At 40.0% G+C, this 23942-nt stretch overlaps 3 protein-coding genes across 8 annotated transcripts; 2 read left to right on the forward strand and 1 right to left on the reverse strand.

The window, feature by feature from the left end:
* Nucleotides 1–236: 236 nt before the first annotated feature.
* Nucleotides 237–4490, reverse strand: lipt1 (lipoyltransferase 1). 6 transcript variants are annotated; one of them, XM_077584509.1, is made up of 5 exons: nt 4168–4462; nt 3886–3941; nt 3354–3781; nt 2815–3036; nt 1025–2113 (listed from the first exon to the last, which is right to left on the reverse strand). In XM_077584509.1, exons 2-5 carry the CDS (start codon nt 3891–3893, stop codon nt 1701–1703), a joined length of 1071 nt encoding a protein of 356 aa, XP_077440635.1. In that variant the 5' UTR covers nt 3894–3941; nt 4168–4462; the 3' UTR covers nt 1025–1700. The 6 variants fall into 6 exon arrangements, with proteins under 6 accessions (XP_077440603.1, XP_077440635.1, XP_077440620.1 ...); XM_077584477.1 differs by adding an exon at nt 237–917 and having other exon boundaries at nt 1687–2113; nt 3354–4461; XM_077584494.1 differs by having other exon boundaries at nt 3354–4261; nt 4377–4490.
* On the forward strand, nt 3859–8977 carry LOC144062800 (uncharacterized). The gene is made up of 4 exons (XM_077584521.1): nt 3859–3931; nt 5577–5649; nt 6132–6343; nt 8388–8977. Exons 1-4 carry the CDS (start codon nt 3875–3877, stop codon nt 8520–8522), a joined length of 477 nt encoding a protein of 158 aa, XP_077440647.1. The 5' UTR covers nt 3859–3874; the 3' UTR covers nt 8523–8977.
* Nucleotides 8978–9947: 970 nt separating this feature from the next.
* Nucleotides 9948–23925, forward strand: LOC144037184 (solute carrier family 22 member 6). Its single transcript, XM_077548446.1, has 10 exons — nt 9948–10417; nt 15024–15121; nt 15673–15827; nt 17747–17915; nt 18030–18132; nt 18201–18328; nt 19552–19763; nt 21002–21110; nt 21196–21429; nt 23695–23925. Exons 1-10 carry the CDS (start codon nt 10181–10183, stop codon nt 23735–23737), a joined length of 1488 nt encoding a protein of 495 aa, XP_077404572.1. The 5' UTR covers nt 9948–10180; the 3' UTR covers nt 23738–23925.
* The last annotated feature ends 17 nt before the right edge of the window (nt 23926–23942 follow it).

Raw genomic sequence — 23942 nt, forward strand, 5'->3', positions numbered from 1 at the left:
AAATAAAATGATCGATTTTAACTCTTGGCTAAAACAGGGCCCATAATGTGGAAATGAGTTATTGTGGATTTTGTGTTGTAAATACAAGTTATAAATATTGTACATGTACGATTAAAAGCTATTGATAAAAATTAAAGAGAAAATGTGACATTTGGTTGTCAATTACATTGAAATCACTTTTAAATTTAGGACCATATACAGTATTCATTATGACAAATAACCTGTTATATAATTAATTGGTACCATGAAAATAGCTTTATTATCAGGTATGTTGCTTGTTATATCAGGAGATAAAACTGTCATACATCTGGTTAGCTGGTTAGCATCTGGTTCTGCTTAATTGACTATAGGAACACTGTTCACAAGGAAATTTCTGACCATTCTTCCAAACGCGCATTTGTGAGGTCACACACTGATCAGAATCATGTTGGACAAGAAGGCCTAATTGTCAGTCGCCATTCCAATTCATCCCAAAGGTGTTCTATCAGGTTCGGTCAGGACTCTGTGCAGGCCAGTAAAGTTCATCCACCCCAGACTTTGTCATCAATGTCTTTATGGACCTTGCTTCATGCACTACCAGTGCACAGTCACGTTGGAAGAGGAAGCAGCCAGCTCAAAACTATTCCCACAAAATTGGGAGCATGGAATTGTCTGAAATCTCTTGGTATGCAGATTTGTGTTCTAACTATTTTGATTACCGGTAAGTATTATTGTAAGATTGTTCCAATGCATTTTACAGTAATGCGATCTTGATATTACTTAGGAGTTCTTGGTGAACTTGTATCCATCCGTGAGTATTGCCTTTAGCCAACAGAAGGCGCGCTCTCCTCTCCTCAAAAGCTGGAAGGCTTTCTCGCGCTCAAAGCCACGCCCCCAACCCCGCTCCTCCACGTTAAAAGACTGCCAATAAGTTGAAACTGAAAAAAAGAGAAGTGAAACTGAAAATCTGTGCTACTCGGAAAAAAAAAAGTGTAAAAAAAAAAAATCTACAGATTGGTCTTGAAAAAGACATAATACAAAAAAATATGTTTAAAAAAATTGTTGTTTTTTTATGTCCGTATTTTATTTTTCAATACAACCTTTCACAATGCCAATACTTGTTTCAATGACAATGCAGCTTTTTCTACAATGACAATTTTTTTCCCCCAATACCAAATCTTATTGTCAGTGTTGTGGTTCCATAGTAGTCTCTATTTTCCTTTCCCAGCAGGCCAAAAGTTGAAATTGTAGTCACATTGTATAACAATAAGTGATGAGTCAACAATGTTGTTGTAGTAATATGCTAATGCTTGTAGCTAGCGCGATTGGGGAACTAGCTAACTTGATCTGAAAATAAACCGAGATTCTTCACCTCCGATAAATGCCGTCTGTGTTTTGGGTTCGAGCCATCCTACCTCGGAGCATACGTGAATGTCGCCATACAGTCCGGACAGTAACACCGGCAAATGTTTGTTATTTTGTTAAATCAAAGAACGTTTTAACCTGTACCGCTCCAAGGAGTGTTGCTCTAAACCTTCTGCATGCATCTTTTTTACACAAGTTGAAGCTGAGTGTGACATTATCAATAACAAAATAAGATAAACACAACGGGAACACGGCTGAGCACGCTGAAAAAACAGCCACAACATATGCCGCTGACCTGCAAGATCACGTCATCCCGTGACGTCAGTGAATACTATCTATTACCTGTTGTGTTTCCTTTAGCCCATAACAGCCAATATGGCGTCACAAAGTCTGCAGAGTCTCTTCTGTCTTTCGCCACTCTCGCAACGCAACAGCATCGCAAAAGCTGCAGCGGTGCGTTGTGGACAAAATCGTTCTCCCTCCAGCACACCCCTCAGCTCACTGCTCAAGCTGTGCGGAAGCCAGTCAGTAGGAACGTCCAAGCGACAGCTCTCAATCGCGCCGTGCTTGACTTCGAAACACAGCTCGACTGTGCGTCCGGCTGATGAAAGATCGTCGGTCATTTTTAGACGTGTTTGGACGCTGAACTTTGGCGTCTTTCCGAAGATCCAGTCCCATCCTCGCAGCTCTGCCGACATGCTGCTGAGACCAGGAAATGCAGAGTCATCGGCGGGATTCATCAAATTCATGGCAGCTCTGCCGCCAAACTCTGAGGAGACATACAAGACGGAAGAAAACAAAAGAGAACCGGTGAAGGCTCACATTGATACAAAGTGGCATTCAAAGAAAACAATACAGTGGAATGTATTACAATAATGTGGCTACCAGGTTTGTGGTCCAGCTATTTCACAATTTTTTGGGAACAGTTAATAACTATATTTTAGTCTGACTTGTTTGTATCAAGTGTAATTTCACTACCAACCACATGATGACAGTATAATTATTTCGTTTTAAACTGTAAATTCAAAAGAAGAACAAAACCACAAGTATTTCAAAATTGTTCAACGTCATCCGCTGTAATCCTGCTTTTTACGCCTACAGAAAAGTGACGGCTTTAGATACATTTTATACTGTTCATCTCTGTGTATAATTATTGATACACATTCTGAGACAAATTAGTTTAAAAATGGGATTTGTTTACTGTACAATGCTACATTGTTACACTGTATAATATTTTTGTCTTATCCATTGCTCTTGCTCTCTCGCAATATATGTATTTAAATGTGTTTGTATTGTTTTAAAAGTGTGTTTAAATACCTCAATTGCTATAAAAATGTGCTCTGAGAGATGAATAGGGTATTTTTATATTGTGGATTTCGCTTTTTGTTGGGGTGGACTCGAAATTAGTTCAAAAATATTTCGGCTCGCAGCGTCTTGAGACAAAGGTCATGGACCGAGCTTCCGCTGTACCTGCACTGTACTGATCTGCCAACGCATCCAGTAGCATCTCCCACGTCAGTGTGGGGTCATGGTCCACCAGGTTGGCAACAGGCGAGAGCACACTGGGCGTGGCGTTGCTGTGCACACCCTGGCAGGAGGAGTGCAACACGGGGGAGAGGGCGGAGTGGTTGGCCGAGTGCAGCAGAGTGCAATGATGGTAGGACGACTTCCGGCTGATTCGAGAGGCACTTCCTGGGGTTAACAACAATATGTTAGTGTGGCTAAATACACCTTGATCCACAATAGTCAAAGGCAGCAACACCTGTGAAACATTTCTGTAAATTTTATGATAAAATGACATCCTCGAATCATATATATGTCATGTTCGTGGGGGAGGGGGGGGCGGGGCATCCAGCGACTACTACATGAAATCTGGTTGTTTTAGTCTGCCCTATGCTAAAATATATTTTTCCCCAATTAAGTTTCCAATTAAGAGCCAACCTGCTTTATTGAAGTTTATTGCCTGAAGTTTCCAACTTGGAAAATGCACAGAATTTCACAACGCCTACCTGTGATTTTGTAGTGCCCCTTCAGGAAAATGTCAAACCTCTCGGTGGCTGCAACCTCCAGTTCGGGCCGGAGACGTCTCAGGGCCTCAGTGATGACCTTCAGGTTCCTCTGGCGGTCGTACCCCTTCTTAGAAGCAAAGAAGGTCAAGTTCAGGTTGCCTAGGTCATGGAAGACCGTGCCTCCACCACTTCGCCTGCGGGCAAGAGATATTCCGGAACGTCTCATGAGCGACAGGTTGCACTCCTTCCATGGATTTTGGTGTCGTCCAACTACCACGGCCGGCATGTTGCGCCACAGCAACAGAATGTTGCGGTGCTGCAGGTCCACGTTGGCCTCGATCCAGTCCTCTAGGGCAAGGTTTTCATATACATTGGTCGACTGGGAGTACAGGACAAGCCCCCCCTTGCCGCTGTCAGTCAACAGAGTGCTGCAGGTGCGAGTCATTTCACGGAACGTTTTAAAAGTGCCTGTCCTTAAGGAGTCTCTGAGGCAAGGCAATGTCTCTTTAAAGTGTAACAAAATGGCCATCACCTCCACATGGTATTGCGCTCTAGAGTGGCCAGGAATGAGAACACAGGTGAGCCGTTTGTAATGTAGTGGTTAAGATTCACCAGTCCAGAGTAGGGTTGCTATTTATATTATTAATGCTTACAATTTCTCAAATGTAGATACATAGCGAGCTAGACATTTAAATGTTTACGTTATTAGGAACAAATAGCATACAATATGAAAAGCCATGAGACCATTACAGAATGATTGTTTTACCAGTGAGGACAAAGTAGTACATGGACCATAAAACAGATGTCAAGGATATGAAACAAATGCTCAAATGGCTGGTAGTATTTCATCGGCGCTGCTACATGACGTCACAGACTCGTCCTTGCAGAGTAGCCCAGCATTAGCACCGCTGCACTCGGAGTGAAAACAAACACATACTGTTGCAAGTATCGTCCCCTAAACAACAGCAAACTTGTATTTCTACAAGAGGGTATTTATAAAACCAAACACGGGTTCTTACGTGCCTAGGCAAAAAGTTGTCACTGCCGACCAGTGGGTTTTGTCCGTTACTGTTAAGCTGACGTGTAGATACAGATGCTCAGCGAATAGTTCCGACCGAAATGGGTTTACTTGGACCTGCCTGTATCTCATAAAACCATTGGAGAGAGAGAAAAAAAGTCCATAAATAAATACCTTAAAAAGAAAGATCTAAAATACAAATGACAGAAAAGGACAATTTAGTGTGTGTTTGTCTACATATTTTAGTACTTCTCGTTTTATACAGTAAAATACTTCCATAGTTCAAGTTCAGAATCAAGAGTCAACAAAGAAGCACCTAAGCGCACCTAAACATAAAACACAACCAATAATAATAATAATAATAATAATAATAATAATAATAACAGTAATAATAATTTCTCTGCAACCCTAGTAAAGTTACGTGGTACAGAAAATGGATTGGATGGATGTAACATTGTTTTCTAATCAAATGTAAAAAAAATATATAATAATAATAATAATAATAATAATAATAAAAATAAATCATTGCAGCACCTCTGTGTCTTAGAACAAACTTTACAGTCCGTATGTTGGCCGCTGATGTTCCAACGATGGCTTAATTGGTTGGCGGTCAAAGGTATGTTGTGGAAAAAAGAGCTTCAATCAATAAAGTCAATTTTTTTCATGATTGTCGCAAAAACATGATCTTGAAGTAGATCTTGAATTAAGGAAGTCATAGCAAGTGAATTTAAGGAAAAACTTTATTCTGGTAAAATTGTGCCTTTGATTCAATAAAAATACATTACAGTGCACTTTTTTTCACTTTTACTTCATAACAGGGGATGAATCAGCACTTGTACTTTTACCTTTTACACAAGCATCTGTAGTTCTATTTAAGTGCAGAGGGTAACTTTTGCAACCTCTGCTACTCTTTCTGTACCAATACAAAACATTTAAAAACTTTTTGAATGATCTTATGCCCGTACTGCATGTTTTTTTTGTGTCTGTGCCATTATTGCCCCTATGAGTCAGAACTTGGAAGATAATTAACTAAATCCTCCCTCCTTACAGTAACTGCATAAGAATAATGAGGTTAAAACTAAACAAAAACCTTATTTTGACAAACTGAAAATCAAATCAAGTGATGATTCTGCAGGTCCAAGTTGTGTTTCAAATAGTCACTTGAAAAACAATAAACACTATACTTAAATGTTGTTGGTCAGCAGCTCCTCCCACACCCGCATGAGGTCATGGTCCTCCATGCAGGTGAGACAAGCAAACCACTCAAGATTGTTTTCAGTAAGTCTGTCTCAAGTTTTATATACTGTACACTTATAACTTATAAGAGTTGTGTTTGTGAAACTACAGTTGATTGTCTGGCCGTAAGCAGAAGAAGGAATTTGTTTTTCACAAAACAATTTGCTATGTTGGTTTATTTCCTCTTGCTTATTTGCTCTTACTTGCCAGCAAACTTCAGACCCTCAAGGAGGATTATGGCATTTGGATGTTACTAGATTATTTTCAATGAAGCACAGTAAAGTAGGAGGTTTTCTACAGAGATACTATTCCTATTGACTCAGTGACAAGTTTTTGTGTTTATTCTGTAAAACAAACATAGAGAAGCTCCTGCATAAATGCCGAATGTTTTTCAGAAAATGTAAAGAGTTGCAGGTCAGACAGAATTTTTTTGGGTACATTCTTTGTTTAATCCTGCATTTATTTAAAAGCCAACAGAGCTTCAGCTTCAGGCTACTAATAAAGTTCGACTCCCCGCTCCAAAGGTCCTCCGTTGAGGAAGACACAAACAACTTTGCCACAAAGACAATCGATGGGAGTCGAGGGGAGGCAGCAGAAAACTTCCAAGGAAGTATATTTCGCCATACTGCCAGATAAATACGAACCTTTGATCGAGGATGAAGGAAGCCAGGAGACGCCAGAGGAAAGGTTGAAGAGGAAGGAGAAAAGGAAGAAGAGGAGGAAGAAGTACATTAGAGTAAGAGAAAAATCTACTTTTGTTGAATGTTAATATTAATTATGTCCCGAACGCAACTATAAAATTATTTATTCTGTACTTGTAGAAGTACAGATACAAATGACTCTGGATAAGAAGCGCTGATTTAACTCTGGTACTAATGTAAACAAAAATGTGGAGTGCTAAGCACTATTGTTGTTCAACTCAATAAATATGGTCATGAAATAAATAAGTAACATTGGTTTAACAAATAGCTGTGTAACAGTGAAACAATCTCACATAAGCAAAACGGCATAGATTTAATCAGGTAAGGTTTCTAATAAATTGGTCATAGTGGATTAGATTAGTTGCCATGAAATTACACAAAACAATGGTGAATTTATAGTGAACTAATACAATGCTAATATTACTGTTAAATGAATGTAGCAGAGCTCCCAACTTTTACGAACTAACCGTATTTTGTTACGGAAATCATATACTAGCTGCCTAGGCCCATAACACTGATTGTTCAGAAAAAAGGAAAAAAAGTTCATATTGCTCAAACAGTTTAAAACAAACACTTGAAAGATAATTGCGATCTATGTTCCAAAACTGTAAAGTAGATCTCACACATGCACAGTGGAAGCTAGCACACAAGTCCGACGTTAGCCAAAAGCTAATGACTTGAAGCTAACCCTAATCACCGCTAGCCTTAATAGAGTCTTATCAGCGGTGAGGAGTAATGACAGCTACACAATTTGATGTTTCAAATCAATGCACAGACAACAACAGTGTGCTAACAAGAACTCTATTAATCAAATAATTTTCTGCACTGTGTCGTTACTGTCATACTTGTCGGAATACACCATATGGCCGCTGGGTCATTGAAGTGTTGCTAATAGTGAGTGATATTTTTAATAATTTCATTTTATGTTTCTATGTCGGTCCTTGAAAATATGTCTTCATATGAAAATGGAAAGTGGCACGAAAAAGTTTGGGGACTGCTGCCTTATATATATATATATATATATATATATATATATATATATATATATATATATATATATATATATATATATATATAAATTGGTGTGGGTGAATTGTGCATTATTGGAATGCCAGTGATAAGTAAATATTTAATTAATTTTGGACAAAAGCAATATAGTAACATATACAGTGTGTGTGTGTGTGTATTTGTCTTTGCTCCATTATGGGGCCCATACTGTTTCCCCCCCCCGGTTGAACTACCATTGTGGGGACCGACTTGTCCTTGTGGGGACATTTTAGTAGACCCCACAAGTTCAGACCTCTTTTTGAGGGTCAAGACTTGGTTTTAGAGTTTAGGTTTGAATTGGATTTTGGTTGAGGTTTGGGTAAGGGTTAGGCCAGGGATAGGCAAGTTCGGTCCTAGAGAGCCGCCGTCCTGCATGTTTTCGGTTGCGGCTAGCCGCGAGGCGAGCCACCGTCTGTCCCAGCCCCTGCCTCTCGGCAGCCCCCGGGATGCCCTTGACTGCGGTGTCCCACTTCGGGGCCCGAAGCGTTTACTTTGAAAAAATTAGAGTGTTCAAAGCAGGCCCGCGACTAGGGTAAGGGGCTAGGAAATAGATTATGTCAATGAGATGTCCCCACTAAGATATAAAGACAACATTTAAAGTGATATGATAGATGTGCCAAGCCAGCAGAGCATCTTTAAACACATTTCACAATGCCACAACTAAAAAAATGTAGTAAGTATACCAGTGTTTCCCACACCATGTTAATACTTGGGTGGGCCACCCAAGTAAATTGGCCACCACCCAAGAAGTTTTCTAGAAAATCTATTAAAAATCTATTTAAAAAGAAAAAAAAAAACACATCGAGACAGGATATACCGCATGTAACATTAGTTCGCCGTCACTCACTTGTGAATCGTGAGGCTAGAGGAGACGTAGTAACAGGCCTGAGACCCACCTCCCGTCCAAAACCCCAAACCCACCCACCCCCGCCGGAGTCCACCCACCCAAGTAGATTTCAAATCTGTGGGAAACACTGGTATACTTTAGTGAAGTTCAACATACTCACCACCCGGGCACGTTTTGCTCGACAGAATGTCAAGAAGGCCTGCAGCTTCAGCTGGCGCTGCCTGGTGTATGGCCTGCAGAGCCTGGCTGGCTCCTTCTCTACGCCGTTGTCAGCTGTGGCCGTAGTGATGGAGCAACGAGAAGCGAGCAGTAAAGCATGACGGGCCCGTGGATGGAGCCTCATTGGGACTCTTCCTGTTAAATGCTTTGAAGTTAGAATTGTTACTTGTTTTTTTTATTTGTTTTTTTTAATCCTGCATGAATTTTACTTCCTGTACGCCACAGCAATTGTTTTCTTGTTGATCTATCTACTTTATGCCTGTGACATAGAGTGATATGTAGGACAATTAAATGCTCTTCCACTAGATGGCAGAAAGTACAATTCAACCTTTTTTTTTCTACCTGTTGACATTCACATACTTATATAATGCAGTCAAGTAATATTTTTGTGGTCAACTAAACAGGCTCAATTTGACATTTTCATAATTTTTTTTGTGTATATGTGATTAGCTCTCAAACAGTCCAAGGTGTACCGTGCCTCTCACCCAAAGTCAGCTGGAAGAAGCTCCAGCGTACCCATGACACTAATAAGAATAAGAATAAATGGTTAAGTATGTCGTGTCATTATTTACTTAACAGACGCTAAGAGAACATACATGCCTTCGGTGTGTACAACTTATATCTAATTGCTTAAGCACACTTCATGATTCAATGGCCTGAGGAGCCAGCCAGTTGCTGCATCAATAGTGAGACGTGTACGCTGTACCGCATATCAAGTATTTTGCTACAAAGGTTTAAATATATATATATATATTAAGACAGTACAGTGGTGTAAAAATCGTTGTAATGTGCTAATAATTAGTTTGTGCATTATGATGTCATGCCTTAATTCAGTGGGCATCTGCTGCTCCTTGTAGTGTGTGCACATTGGCCACATACAGTATTAAGCGCAGATTTAATAGCAAAACACAAAAGACTACGAAGCTGAAGAAATATTAGGGTTTTTTTTTTCAGAGAATGAATAATTTGTCAATTGTTGTATGCTCTGTCTATTGTTGCTACCAATTGTGTTGAAATCGACAGTAAGTTCTTTAGCTACCGTGATATCTGACTCATGACTCTTTATTAGCCCGTTTATGTCATTTTTTATGATGTGCTAGCATTAAAGCTACTGCAGAAGATTGATTTTTGAATCGCTCTCATTTTTCGGCCACATAAAAATTAAACTGCTTTTTCCATTCTTCACGTAGACAATGTGCCACCAACTGCACAACTCAACTGAAGAAAAAAAATGAATTTGGAGAGGGGATTTTAAATAAATGAGATAATGTGGTTGCACAAGTGTGCATACCCTCTTAAAAGTGGGGATGCAGCTGTGGCAGTGATCAGAATTAACCAACTAATCACACTAATCTTTATGAATTTTTCCATTTGCAGGCTGCTTTTCCAATAACCCAATATGTCTCTTTATGCCCTTGTTTAATATCAGAATTACGCTAGCTAGCTCAAACATCAAGGCCTTCAAGGCCATGCAACACCTCAAGAAAAACTGACTTTTGCACAGACACTATCAGGAAGGAGGGAGGAGTAGCGGGGGCCCCTAGCATAGACATACATTTCCGGGCCCTCCTCCACGCTTTCTTTATAATGCATAAAGGGCGGTCAAGACGAGCTCATGTTAAAGTTTAAAAAGAAATGCTGACAGGTCACAAGGGTTCTAAGTCCAAACGACGGACCTTTGGCTGGGGGAGTCAAAATGGCGGCGGGTTATTGAAGTCCACACTGCGGGAATGAAAAAGCTCCAGAAGGGAACAGCGCCATGTGTCCGCTTCAACTGTCCGTCTTCTGGCGTTTGTCGCTCGCCTTTTTCTTCAACTCATTCCTCTTCTTCCTCGACATTTTCATGGCTGAGGTGGCCGAGGTAAACTGTCACCATGACAACGACACAAGCGATTCGGGAACAACACGCGGAAGGCTGGTACCGCGAAACCAATCAGAGGTCGTGGAACTTCCGGAAGACGAATATGATTGGATGACTCAAAGCGGCGACCGAGACGTGAGTGAAATATTAGAAGAAACGTCTAAAATTCTCACATTAAGCATACTCGATGTATTTTAAAACACGAGTTAAAGTTTTGATTATGTTTTTACGCATTTCATTTTGTTCGTTTGTATTTCAGTGGTGTATCTAGAGATTTCTGTGTTATTTAGTGAGCCGAGTTAGCTAGCACGCGTTAGCATTGCCGTCACGTTAAACCAGGGGTCAGCTAATTAGCAAGCTTTGCAGAAGCCTGTTAATGACCCTGATCATGAATCAGGTGTGTTAGTGGAGAGAAACATGGAAAATAGTCTGGATAGGGGCTCTCGAGGACCGAACTTGAGCACCCTTGCGTTAAACATAATGGCTGCCTCAACAAGCTCATGATAACCAAACAAGCATTTTTAATGTTTTGACTTAACATAAATTTATTTAAAATTGCAGGTTAGACAGGGAACATTTTTATGCCAATATTTGTCACTTGACTTTATGTAAGCATGAGAGGCACTTAACGGTCTAGGTCTAGCACAGAGGTTTTCAATTTATTTTAATTATTTTTTTTACAGTTGTACTATACGGAAGCGCATTGCAGTCACTTGAAAAAAAAACTCCTGTTTTTCTGACTAATTTTTGGGGGGTGCTTTGTTTTTTTGAGTATTTTTTTTTAATTATCTGTTTTTCTGAATATTTTTTTTCTGTCAAGAAAATATTCAGAAGAAAAATTCTTTAAAAAAAACTGGCAAAAAATTATTATAGTATTTTTTATTATTATTTTTTTTTACCTCTGAATTCCAAGTGACTTGTTGTAGACTCGCTAATAGCGGAAGCGACACGTTCAAGATGGTCATGTTTACTTCCCGGCTCTCAAAGGAAAGAATGTGTATACTGTATTGTGGTTTGTTCTCTCTTTTTAAAAAAATATTCAGAAAAACAGAAAAATTATTATTTTATAAAACAGGGAAAAATTACTCAGAAAAACAAACAGGGGGGAAAATATTCAATAAAACAGAAAAAAATACTCAAAAAAAACAAGCCCCCGTCCCCCAAAAATGAAAAAAAACAGGACTTTTTTTTTTCCAAGTTAAAGCAATACAGCTTCCACTGTACACTTAAAAAAAACAAAAAACTTTTCTCTCCAAGTATCACCATGATGAACAATTTTAAAATACTGTAGTGTGGGACCCCTGGGTATATTTGATATTGTAAACATTCTGCAGTTTAATTAAACTACTCTTAAATAATTATTCAATTGGAATGTATTGCACATACAAGTTTGATAAAACAGTTATTAAAAAATAAATAAATAAATAAATAAATACATGAATAATTGATTGGCAGCAGTAAAGCCCATTAGGAGTTAACAAACAACTCAGGTCACATTCATATATATTCAAGCACTGTTGCTGTACTTTGTGCACTATGACCACAGTTCAGGCTTGCATCAACTAACAATTTCTTTGTGAAGTAACAAGTAACAAAAGATTGTTAGGGGAAATGAATCAAATAAGATATCATATAAAATTTTTATTTTTAGATCTGTGATTTTTCGGTGATAATTTCTGCGCCCAGAGAGATAACCAGGGGGGTATTTCTTCAAGCTATTTAGTCTATAAAGTTCAGAGTTGAATTCCTCTGAAGTTGAAAACTGCTCTGTCGGGTCAAGAACTATGTTATTATAGTTCACGAAAACTATTGGAATAACTAAAACTAAAATTGAAAAAAAGAAAACATTTTTGTTCATGAAATAAAATAAAATAAGAAACAATAATGGAAAGATAATTAACTGTAACTACTGTGCATTTTACGTTCACCAAACAAAAATTTACTAAAATTATAGCAAAAAATTATCATTTAAAAAAAAATCTTTGTCAATTAATTTCATACATGAATTTTCAGGGTTTATTTTATATACTACACTTATACTCAATATATAAGTAAAAATAAAACTAACACTAAAACTAATGAAAAATGAAGCATATTAAAAAAAATCGAAACTAACAAAACAGACAGTAAAAACTCATTCAAAGTTTCAAACTAACTGTAAAAAAAAAAGTCAAGACTAAATAAAAACAAACTAGAATGGAAAATCTGCAACTTTTATCACCATGGTCCATAACACTTGATTTACGATACGATTTACTTTTATTTTCCCCGTGGGGAACTTTTCGCTGGACTCTGTCCAGCTGTAGTTTACAGTAAGAGAAACAACAGAAGAGATAAAATTAAAATTAAATAAATAAGAAGTGCAGCAATAAGTAGAAGACTTCACAGAAGTATACATGTGTAGAGAAGTACATTGCACACACCCATATACACGCTCCTATATATATATACACACACATGAGTATGTACACAACACAACACAACATTGCACCATATATCTTATTGCACTGAGTTAATGTTAATGTTAATGTCGGTTGTTAAGCTGTTTGATGGATGTCGGCAGGAATGAGTTTTTGTAGCGGTTCAGCCTGGTTCTGGGGGCCCTGAATCTCCTGCCGGAAGGCAGTAGCTGGAACTCATGATGCAGAATGTGAGTCGGGTCATTAACAATTTTCTGTGCCAGTCCGGTGACGGACCGCTCATAAAGCATCTGTAGGGAAGGATGATTCCTGACCCCCATGATCTTCATGGCAGTCCGCACCAGACCGGCAATCTGTGACCTTGACTGCACAGTCAGGTTGCCGTATCTGATGATACTTTCCAATGCAGCCCGGTAGAACAACAGCATGATCCTCTGCTCCACTCCATAGACCCTAAGTCTGCGTAGGAAGTAAAGACGCTGTTGGAGTTTGGAGCAGAGACTTCCAACATGTACCCCTCCAGCTGAGTGTGTTGTCGATGTGGACCCCCAGATACCTGTATGAACCCACCTGGCTGATGTGGTTGCTTTTAATGACGACTGGCCTGTGGTCACCAACAGTTTTTGGATCAAATATCACCTCCTCTGTCTTCCCCACATTGAGCACAAGATGATTCTGGTCACACCTCTGGACAATTTTTTCTATTTCTGAGAAATAGTCCAGTGGGCTACCGCCGGCCTGCAGCAAGTTGACGATAGCTGTGTCATCAGAGAACTTAATGATAAAGTTCTCTGGGTGTGATGTCACACAATCATTTGTGTACAACGTGAAGAGGACCGGGGAGCTGACGCAGCCCTGTGGGGCGCCTGTGCTTATCAATCTGGGTTCCGAGAGGGAGCTGTTGACCCTGACTTGCTGTGTGCGCTGTGTCAGGAAGGAGTGATACCACCTCGAGATGTACGGGTTCACATTCATCTCCTTCAGTTTACCCAAAAGCAGGTGCGGCTGCATTGTGTTGAACGCTGAGCTAAAGTCAACGAACAACACACATGCATAAGCTTTCGGGCCGTCTAGGTGTTTGCTGACCAGATGCTATTGATAGCATCGTCAGTGCCGTGACCCCCCTTGTAGGCAAACTGAAGGGAGTCTAAGTGTGCATCCACCTCCCCCCTGAGCCGAGTCACCATCAGGCTCTCGAAACACTTCATATCAATGGAAGTTAGAGCCACAGGCCTGAAGTCATTATTGACCACAGGACATTGTTTTTTAGGAACCGGGGTAATTACTGTTTTTTTTCCAGAGACTGGGAATGGAGTGTGAGTCCACAGATCTCTGGAAGATGGGCTGCCATGCTGCTGTGAGCTCCTCTGCACAGGATTATAGCAGAAGGGCAGATATCCCATCCGGTCCTGAGGCCTTTTTTGTGCAGACAGACCTAAAAGCAGATTGGACATCATGGGGATGAATCACCAGCCTTGAGTCCTGCTCATTCACTGAAATGGACCTCAGGACCTCCTTACATTCATAGGAGAAGTCCTGGGTTTCGAATCTTAAATAAAAGTCATTCAGCTCCCTTGCCTTCTGGAGGTCATTTAGGGTGCTGAGACCTTTTTGAGCAGGAGTCAAGTTGGTGATCCTCCTCATGGTGTCCCACATTTTCTTGGAGTTGTTGGCAGCAAAGTGTTGTTCTATAGTCTCTTTGTGCTTCCTTTTTGCTTTTTTAAGCATGTGATTGAGTTCTTTTTGAACCAGTTTGAGCTGGGCTCTGTCCTGGTTCTTAAATGCCCTTTTTTTGCGGTTAATACAGTCTTTAACCTCTTTAGTAATATACGGTTTGTTGTTGGGGTAAACAGTTATTTCCTTTGTTGGTATGATGTTGTCCACACAGAATTGAATATAGTCAGTTTCAGTCACAGCAGCAGTATCCACATCCAGCCCATGAAAGGTATTCCACTCCGTGCATAGCAAACATCCTTTAAGGGTCTCAATGCTGTCATGAGACCAGATTTTAACAGTCTTTCTCTGTGGTTTGCTGCGTTTGAGAGCTGTTTTGTAGGTTGGGATGAGGTGAATTGTGTTGTGGTCTGAGTTGGAGAGAAGGGGGGGTGGGGTGGGGGGGGGGCTCTACTCACATATGCGTTCTTCACGTTCCCAAAGCATTTGCTTTATACTCGACAAAAATATAAACAACACTTTTCTTCTGCTCCCATTTTTTTACGAGATGAACTCAAAGATCTAAACCTTCTTCTACATACACAAATTGATGAGTGTAATCCATTGTTGCAAATAAAGATTGACCGTTTGTTTCTTGTGCGTGTCAGTCAGCGTGTGGTTGGACTGCATGGTTGTCCTACGGCCAAACGGTCTACATGGTGGGTCAGCTGCTTGGATCACTAGTGGGCGGAGCTCTGTCTGACAGGTACAATTCTCACCAGAGGTGGCAAAAGTAATCATACGTTGTACCTAAGTAGAAGTAATGGTACTGTATTTAATTATTTCAAATAAAAAACATGTTAATAAAAATAATTTTTGAGTTTTTTGTGGGTTGGAACTGATTAATTGCATTTCCGTGCATTTCAAAAGGGAACAATAATAATGATAATGTGTGTTTCAAAATACGAGCATAGTCACGGAATAATAAAGACTTATTTCAAGGCACCACTGTACAGAAAGATATTTGTTTTCAAATGTACGTTAGGAAGTAAAAGTAGTCAGAAAAGTAAATAGTCAAATACAGACACTTGAAAAATCTTAAGTACGGTAACGAAGTACAGTGGTGCCTTGAGATAAAGAGTTTAATTCCTTCCATGACCACGTTCGTATCTCAAATCATCTTTCCCCCTCGAAATGAATTGAAATGTAAATAAGTCGTTCCATCCTCCCCACAAACATCACCAAATATGTTTTTGCCATTTTCTGTTTTATAACAAAAATTGCACTCAACAGCTTTTTTTGTCTTTGCGTGTGCAGGTACGGGAAGCGTCCGGTGCTGCTATTGAGCGTGTGGGTGCAGGCTCTGTGCGGCCTGGTGCCCACTGTCCTACCGCAGCCGCTCCTGTTCCTTGCTCTTCGTTGTCTGACTGGCATTTGCTGCTGCTGTATCAACAACTGCTCCTTCAGTCTGGGTAAAAACAACAACAACATACTAGTAGAATGACAACTACTAGTACTACTATTGAGGTTATACAATTGGATTTACTTAACATCTAGTGCTTTACTAGCAGTATTAGTCCATCCATCCATTATCTGAACTGCTTATCCTCACGAGGGTCGCGGGCATACTGGAGCCTGTTCCAGCTTTCTTTACATTTAATTTTAATCTAAGTCACTGTAACATATTTCGAACATTACTATCATTGTGCTTAAATACAGTAACATGGAAACCTGTAAATGATGTATGCAATGTAAATAATGATCTACTTAAGAATAAGATATATTGCACATAAATTGGACAAAATTATAAATGTTTAAACAAAAACAAACTGTTTTTAAAGATTAAATTCAATGCTAAAAAGTTAACTACAACTGATCTGTATTGAACAAATGTACTGTGCTGGATTCCCCAAAAAGTTTAAGACGCTGTAACATTATGCTTAGTTTGAGCATTTAAGACTGTACTTAAATATCGTGATATAGGAAGAGAAAAAATAAATAACAATTTAATTAAATGTACTGCACCTTAAAGTTAAATAACCATTTTTACTTAAAACAGTTCATATATGCAAAACAGTGGCGGCTGCTGGTCATTCAAATGAGAGGAAGCTCATTTTCTATGCCTCACACGATCATCCAATCATCACGCAGTAGCCAAATGTCTGGGCCGGACCACTGTCCATAAACTCCCAGACACGCTGTGCGTCCGAAGGGTGGGGAAAAGCCCAACATTTAGGGGAAGCTGTGAGCACCTTGCAGTCTTAGAGCAATCACCACTGATGCAAATGTATAGTGCTTAAAAGGTAAATACAACTTTGAAAGTTTGAAAATTAAATTCATACAGTTTCTTTTAACTTTCACGTATACGGTTCACTATACCAGTAGACGGAGCCCATTGAGAATTACTGGTATAAGACAGGACAATTTTCATTCATTTTTAAAAGCCACAATTACTTCAATAATATGCACAAAAAAAAAGTTCTATCACATCAACGTACACTTTTATTTTATTTTATATATAACTAGTGTCTAGTAATGGCTAATTATTTGGGGTGTGCCAAAAAATCTATTCTCATAAGAATCGTGATTCTCATTTAGTATGATTCAGAATCGATTTTTTTTTATACTGTTTTACCTGTGTGTGCCTTTATTTGGAGCGCTGTTCATGTTGTACCCGATTTGGCCACTTAGGGGCAGTGTGGTTCCACGCGGTCTAATACACTGTTAAGATGTAGCCACTTTAGAGAGTAGAAGAAAAAAGTCACAATCAAGTTATTCCAATAAAAGTTGTTTTTTTTTGCAGTGTGGAGCCGTTCTTTTGAGTGATAAAAGTGCCGAGAGTCTGACTTGCTACTTAGCATTAGCGAGTCAGACTGGAGTAGATCATTACAATTCCTTGCACATCTATCGATTGAAGCAAAAATCATTGTCAATCAAATCATTTTGAATCAAAAATCATTCAAAGATTCCCACCCCTACTAATTATATCACATGTTTTGCCGCTATCTTCCTGCTATGTATACCTAAATGAGAAGAACTTGGGGAACATAGTAATTGGTGGTAGGCTTGCAAAGTTTGGTCTCTCTGAGGCACCGTAAGTCATGTCCACGCTTTGAACTTAGGTCATTTTCATTCTATTAGTTCACCACTAGATGGCACTAAATTCTAAACACTGTCACGTTGAGACTTTACTAATCCAAACACATTGAAACTTTAAACATACTTTTTTGTAAAAAAAAAAAAATAATAATAATAATAAAAAAGTTTCAATAGAATAAATTGCAGAAAATTGCCTGGGTGGTCTAACATAATAATATTAGGGCTCGCTTTTGATGAAAATCAATGCTCCCGGCTTTTGATGAGCGTGTAATTCTGTGCTTGGGCATTGCAGCTGTAGAGTGGACCGCCCCCTCCGCTCGCCTCTGGCCGCCCGCCTTTTTGGGCTTCTGCTTCAGTCTCGGGACAATGGGCGGAGCTCTGCTGGCCTGGCTTAGTCCCACTTTGACACAGCTTCACCTGTCTCTGGCCGTGCCGCAGTTCATCTGCCTGCCACTGTACCGGTTCGTCCTTGCCTGCGCATGTGTCTGTACGCTGTCCATTCACCTGCAGTGTCTTTCTATCCAACTGTTTGATCAATTCTCCTTCTCAGGTGTTATTTGTGTTTGTCCACGCAGTTCACTGCCAGAGTCACCCAGTTGGTTGGTGTTAATGGGGAGGACGGATGTTCTATACCGCTACTGTAGCGGAAGTGCGGCAGACAAGCAGTGTGTGGACACGGTACACACACACACAGACACAAACATAACATCCTGCTGTCTGAATAATTTGCTTGCATGTATACGCAGCTTCTAGGCTCAGACATGCTGGAGAAGCAAAAAGCCACTGAGGTTCAGAAAGCCCATTCACCAAATGACCTCCTCCTCTTCAAACACCCAACTGTCCTGCTACGGCTGTCAATCATGAGCTATCTGGGGTAACGCATCGTTTTCATACAGTCAACCCATCACAGTTTTGTGCGCTTTCTGTAATGCTGTAAAAATGCCACAAGATGGCGCCAAAGTTCTGGCTCATGGGTTGGGAGGGTTTCTTTTAAAATGTAATCCATTACAGTTACAAGTTACCTGATGAAAATTGTAGTTAGTAATGTAATCCAAGTACCATAATATTAAAGTAATGTAACTGGATTACTTTTGGATTACTCCAATATTGAGTATGCTCATGAAGACAAAATAAAAATAAATATCACCACAATATATATACTATACAATGTGCCCCTGCTATTTGCGGGTGATAGGGACCCGGGCAGCCTACCAATAGCAAAAATCCACATGTAATTAAAAAGCATGTAGGCTATTGATTGATTGATTGATTGATTGATTGGTTGATTGAAGGACATATGCTGTTTTCGAACTGTCACTGAAAGCAACCACACCTCATAGATAGATAGATAGATAGATAGTAATCCAATGAGAATTTTATCCCAGTCACAAGTTTAGCCGTGTATATGTTGTGTATGATGTTTAAATAGTGAATTGGTGGGAGGAAGATTTGTTTGGAAGGTGTAACTCACATTATGGTTGTAGGCTAGCGGGCTAGCTAGCTAGAAGCTACAGCACGTAGCATGCCGCTGGCCTCTTAGCTCAAACTTTCGCTCCGAGTAAATTCCAGTGAATACCGGTCGCCATTTCCTCCTCTCGTCCGTGAAGCTTTTTCAAACTGTCCGCGTGTGGAGGACACGACTAGTCAGTTCGTTCGTTCCCACCTCCCCGACATGTAGCAACGGTCCCGCGCTCGCTCTCTCTCTCTCCCTCTCTCTCATCGTAGAAATTGTAATCCCTCGAAGTAATCCCCATTTTAAATAAATGTACCTGTAATCTGATTACATGATTTTTCTTGTAACTGTAATGGAATACAGATATTTAAAAAAAAAATAATGCAATCTGATTACGTAACGGCGGTTCATGTATTCCATTACTCCCCAAGCCTGAGTCATACAGTATGTGGAAAATCTGTGTATAACTGATGCCCCCATCCCTGCAAGGGTGGATCAACCCAAGGATTTGTAATTTACTTGGAAGTGTAGCATTGCCTAGTAGTCGTCGTATACTCACGCGTGATGATGCCCTGAGTGTTATATTGCAGGTCTCTCGTCGGTCCTTCCTGAGTACAATTCTGATCTGTGTTGTGATTGGTCAGTGCTGCGACCGCGCTGACATACTACGGCATCTGTTTGAACATCGGCTCCTTCGGCGTGAACGTCTACTCGGCCCAGTTCTTCTCCGGTCTTTCAGAGGCTCCCTGTCTGCTCATCCCACTGATCCGCCTTGATCGGCGTCCGATCAGCATGTTGACTCTGTTCCTGAGCGGCACTGCCTGCTTCCTGTCCTTGCTGCTGTCCAGATACCAGTGTGAGGCTTTGACAAATAGCTGCTCGCTCAATCTGTGCCTAAATTAGTCTAAATATGGTAATCTGGTTAAAATATTGCGTGAGTGGAATATGGTAACAACCAATCACAGCTCAGCTTCAGAAAACTGGTGAGCTGTGATTGGTCGTTGCTTGAGCCCTGAGCAACTGTGATGTCATCTTCAGTCAACAGCAAGTGGCAAAATGGTCGCCCCCTGAGATGGATACAAATGGCTGGATTTTGCTGCATAACTCATATTCCACAAATATAATATTAATCAGAATGTCATGTTTAGACTAGTGAGGTGACATATAACATATTATTGTCAAGAAATGTACACTCGCTAGCTATATGGTGAATGTGAGCTCAACTCGCTTCAAAAAAGTTAATTGCTACCATCTGTTTAAGTTTATTGTCCAACTAAAACAAAGAGAACTACTATAATTTAAAACATTCACATAGTTTTGCTTTAGTTAAGTATTTTTGACTTGAACATTGTGTAATGCCACAGACTAGCATAGATGTGATACGTGTGAGATATTTGAATGCTAACCGTGAAGGAATACAGACGATATTAGCAATAGACATACTGTATGTATTCTTTATGGGTGGGAATCTTTGAATGTCTCACAATTCGATTCGATTCCGATTTTTGGGTCTGCGATTCGATTCCGAATCAATTTACGATTAAGAACGATTTTTGATTGATAATAATTTGATTGACAATGATTTTTGCTTCAATCTATAGCTGTGCAAGGAATCGTAATGATCTACTCCAGTCTGACTCGCTAATGCTAATTAGCGCGATACTCGCGGCACTTTTATCTCTCAATAGAACGGCTCCACGCTGAAAAAAAACCTTTTATTGGAATAACTTGATTGTGACTTTTTCCTTTTACTCTCTAATGTGGCTACAACTGAACAGTGTATGAAACTGCGTGAAACCACACTGCCCCCAAGTGGCCAAATCGGGTATAACATGAACAGCACTCCAAATAAAGGCACACACAGACAAAGGAAAGACAGTATAAAATAATTTAAATAAAATCGATTTTGGGACATTTAAAAATTTATTCTGAATCGTACTGAATGAGAGTCGATTTTTTGGTACACCCCTAATATTCTTTCTTTATCCCCTGTGAAGAATGACTAATATTATTGTGATTCAGTGAGGAGCTTTCATGTGGGCTACAGCATACAATACGTAACATAGACACTCGGTTTCCCCTTGTCTGTCACAGGTGACGCATTGCTAGTGATGAGTTTGGCACTGCTGGGCAAATTTTGCATGCTGGCGACGATCTACATCTTGGCTCTGTACAGCATCGAGCTGTTTCCCACAGTGGTCAGGTCAGGTGACTGTTACAATGGACGGCTGGCACCAATCCCCTGAAGCCGATGACTCATTTTAACGTCTTGTGTATTCTACCTGAAGGCAGCGTTGCATTTCACTGGTCAACTTGTGTTACCGGCTCGGTTGTCTGGTTAGCACTCTGCTCCCGCCCAACCCCGGAGGAGCCATCTCATTGGCCGCCATGCTCATATACAGCAGCGGGCCAATCATAGGCTGCGGATTGTGTCTACTGCTTCCGGAGACGAGCGGCACCCCGCTTCCTGACTCTGTGGACGACTGTGTCAGGCCAGCTCAGCATTCCCTCGTAAGGATGAGGTGAGCACACAGAAGGGTCACAGCAAAGCCAGTCTGAGGCACAAGCCAACTAAACCACACAACCACTAGAGGGCACCCAAGCACAATTAACAACAGAAGCACGGCTTATTGAGTTAAAACAGTGACATAAAATGTTTTAGCGTTTGGATTATCCATCCATCCATCCATCCATTTTCTTGACCGCTTTTCCTCACAAGGGTTGCGGGGGTGCTGGAGCCTATTCCAGCTGGCTTCGGGCAGTAGGCGGGGTACACCCTGAACTGGTTGCCAGCCAATCGCAGGGCACACAGAGACGAACAACCATTCTCACAATCACACCTATGGACAATTTGGAGTGTTCAATTAACCTGCCATGCATGTCTTTGGAATGTGGGAGGAAACCGGTACCGAGTACCCGGTGAAAACCCACGCAAGCACGGGGAGAACATGCAAACTCCACCCAGGAAGGCCGAAGCCCGGACTCGATCTCACGTCCTCTGCACTGGGAGGCGGACGTGCTAACCAATCATCCACCGTGCTGCCCGCGTTTGGATTAAAGTAGTTTATTTATACTTTTTTTTTGTGGTTTGAATTTAACTTCTCAACTCATTTGACCTCAATTCTAATACTGTACTTGGTAAGAACTCAAATCATTGATTATAATTTATTCATTTTGGCCATTCCGTAATGCTTTATTTCTTATATACACCGTGTGTATGTTTTATTTATATAGTGTCTAGAAAGGGTTCAGTGCTTAAGTGCAGTCCTCATGTTAATATATTAGCATTTCATGAAACATGAAAAGTTGAAGTGACAAAGCCACAGATTTGTTTGCATTATTGTTGTAATCCGACATGATTTACTGACTTGTTAACGCCACATAATTTTCTGACGTCGTAGTTAACGTTTACAAGACTGCAAGTGGTAAGCAAGTTAGATAGAAACAATTTTTAATATTATTTCATGGCTCATTTGCATTTATTTTAGCGTAAGCTAAGCTTACCCTATAGGATAAAAAAAAAATGTTTTTTTTTTAACAGATTCATATTGCTTGTGTTTGTTAGAAAAATAGATGGGAAGAGGACCTTGACACAATTTGCATATTCAATTTTGCAATCACAGTATTGGTTGAGTAAAACATGGCAATTAGATTATTTTTTAACCTAAATTCAACCATTTTAACAGTATTACATCTTCATGATGAAAATGTCACTCTTCACTTCTCCCTCCTTGGCTAACACTGACCGCAGTTCTGTAATAGCATCTTGCTGTTGTCAAATTACATACATTTGCAACCATGAAAGTCTGAAACCTTTTACAGCTTAAAACTTATTTTCCACTTGCTTTTTCCCGCTTCCCTGGGGTAGCAAGTAATTACTAACGCTTCACACCAAATTGTGCAACCAGTTTGTTTTCTAGGTGTCATCTTGGATCAAGTCTGCACATGCGCAGAAAATGCAAGTAAAAAAAGGATTATGACTTTACATGTGTTTTTAGGTGCATGATGAAACAAAATTGCTTTATGCCAAAGAAAACGTTACTAAAGCTTTATTATAAATTGTTTGGAAGAGCTGCCTAAGAAGAGCCCTGATGTAGACATGATCCTTAATGAACTAGCATTTTATTTGAAATGTCCTACAATTCATCATAAAATAAGCAATCAAGCTACATGCCTCAGCTGTTTCCTATCATACTTGGTTTTGCGTAAAAATAATATTACACGCTCCTTCGGTTCTCTGGCATTCTTGTCTTGCGTAGAGTTGAATAGGTGAGGCAAGGTGACCTCGCCTCAGCAAAATATTTCCAGCTTGGAAACTAACCTTGGGTCAAAAGTTTCCAACATGTGGCTAAATGATTTCGTTTGCAACGCATAAATGGGCACGCCATGTCTTTGGAAATATTCAGTGCCCACTGGCTCCACGTTTTCCTTTCCTCGAGCTCCTGTCTTGTCATACAGAACGGACTTCATTCGGCTCACGTTGTCGCTTTCTTAGGAATAAAAGTTACTATTCACTGGTTTGGGAAGAAAGTTGCTAGAGGCGTTGGAAAAGTCATTAAAGGCAGTGACAAAGTCTCCACACTTACTGCTTTTGTAAACAAGCACTATGATGCATGTTAACACGCTTTGAACTACGGCAAAAACAAGAATCACTTTAAAATAAAACTTATGAAAAACCCAAATAAATTGATTAAATCTATTAATCGAGTGGCATTAAAAAAAAAAAAAATCAGCAACACCATTTGAAGATTGTAAATCATAAAAAGTCTGGTTACTGTCTTTTTCAGGAAGCTGCAACCCCAGATGGTCGTAGTTGGCGCACCAGAGTGATGGCAAGCACACAACAGCTCCCAGGCAGCGTGAAACAGCCATGTTTCCTTTTTAATGAGCCGCGTTTGTTTTTATTTGTGTACTTTAGTTTGATTTAAGTCTTGAAACACTATCCTATTTATAAGAAACCAACACGTACGGGTGGTGAACGGCCGTATTTGTCACTGAATTAAAGGGATTCAAAGCTTCGTCCTTCATTGCTTCA

This window comes from Vanacampus margaritifer, chromosome 1, assembly GCF_051991255.1.
Source record: "Vanacampus margaritifer isolate UIUO_Vmar chromosome 1, RoL_Vmar_1.0, whole genome shotgun sequence".
Taxonomy (NCBI): Eukaryota; Metazoa; Chordata; class Actinopteri; order Syngnathiformes; family Syngnathidae; genus Vanacampus; species Vanacampus margaritifer.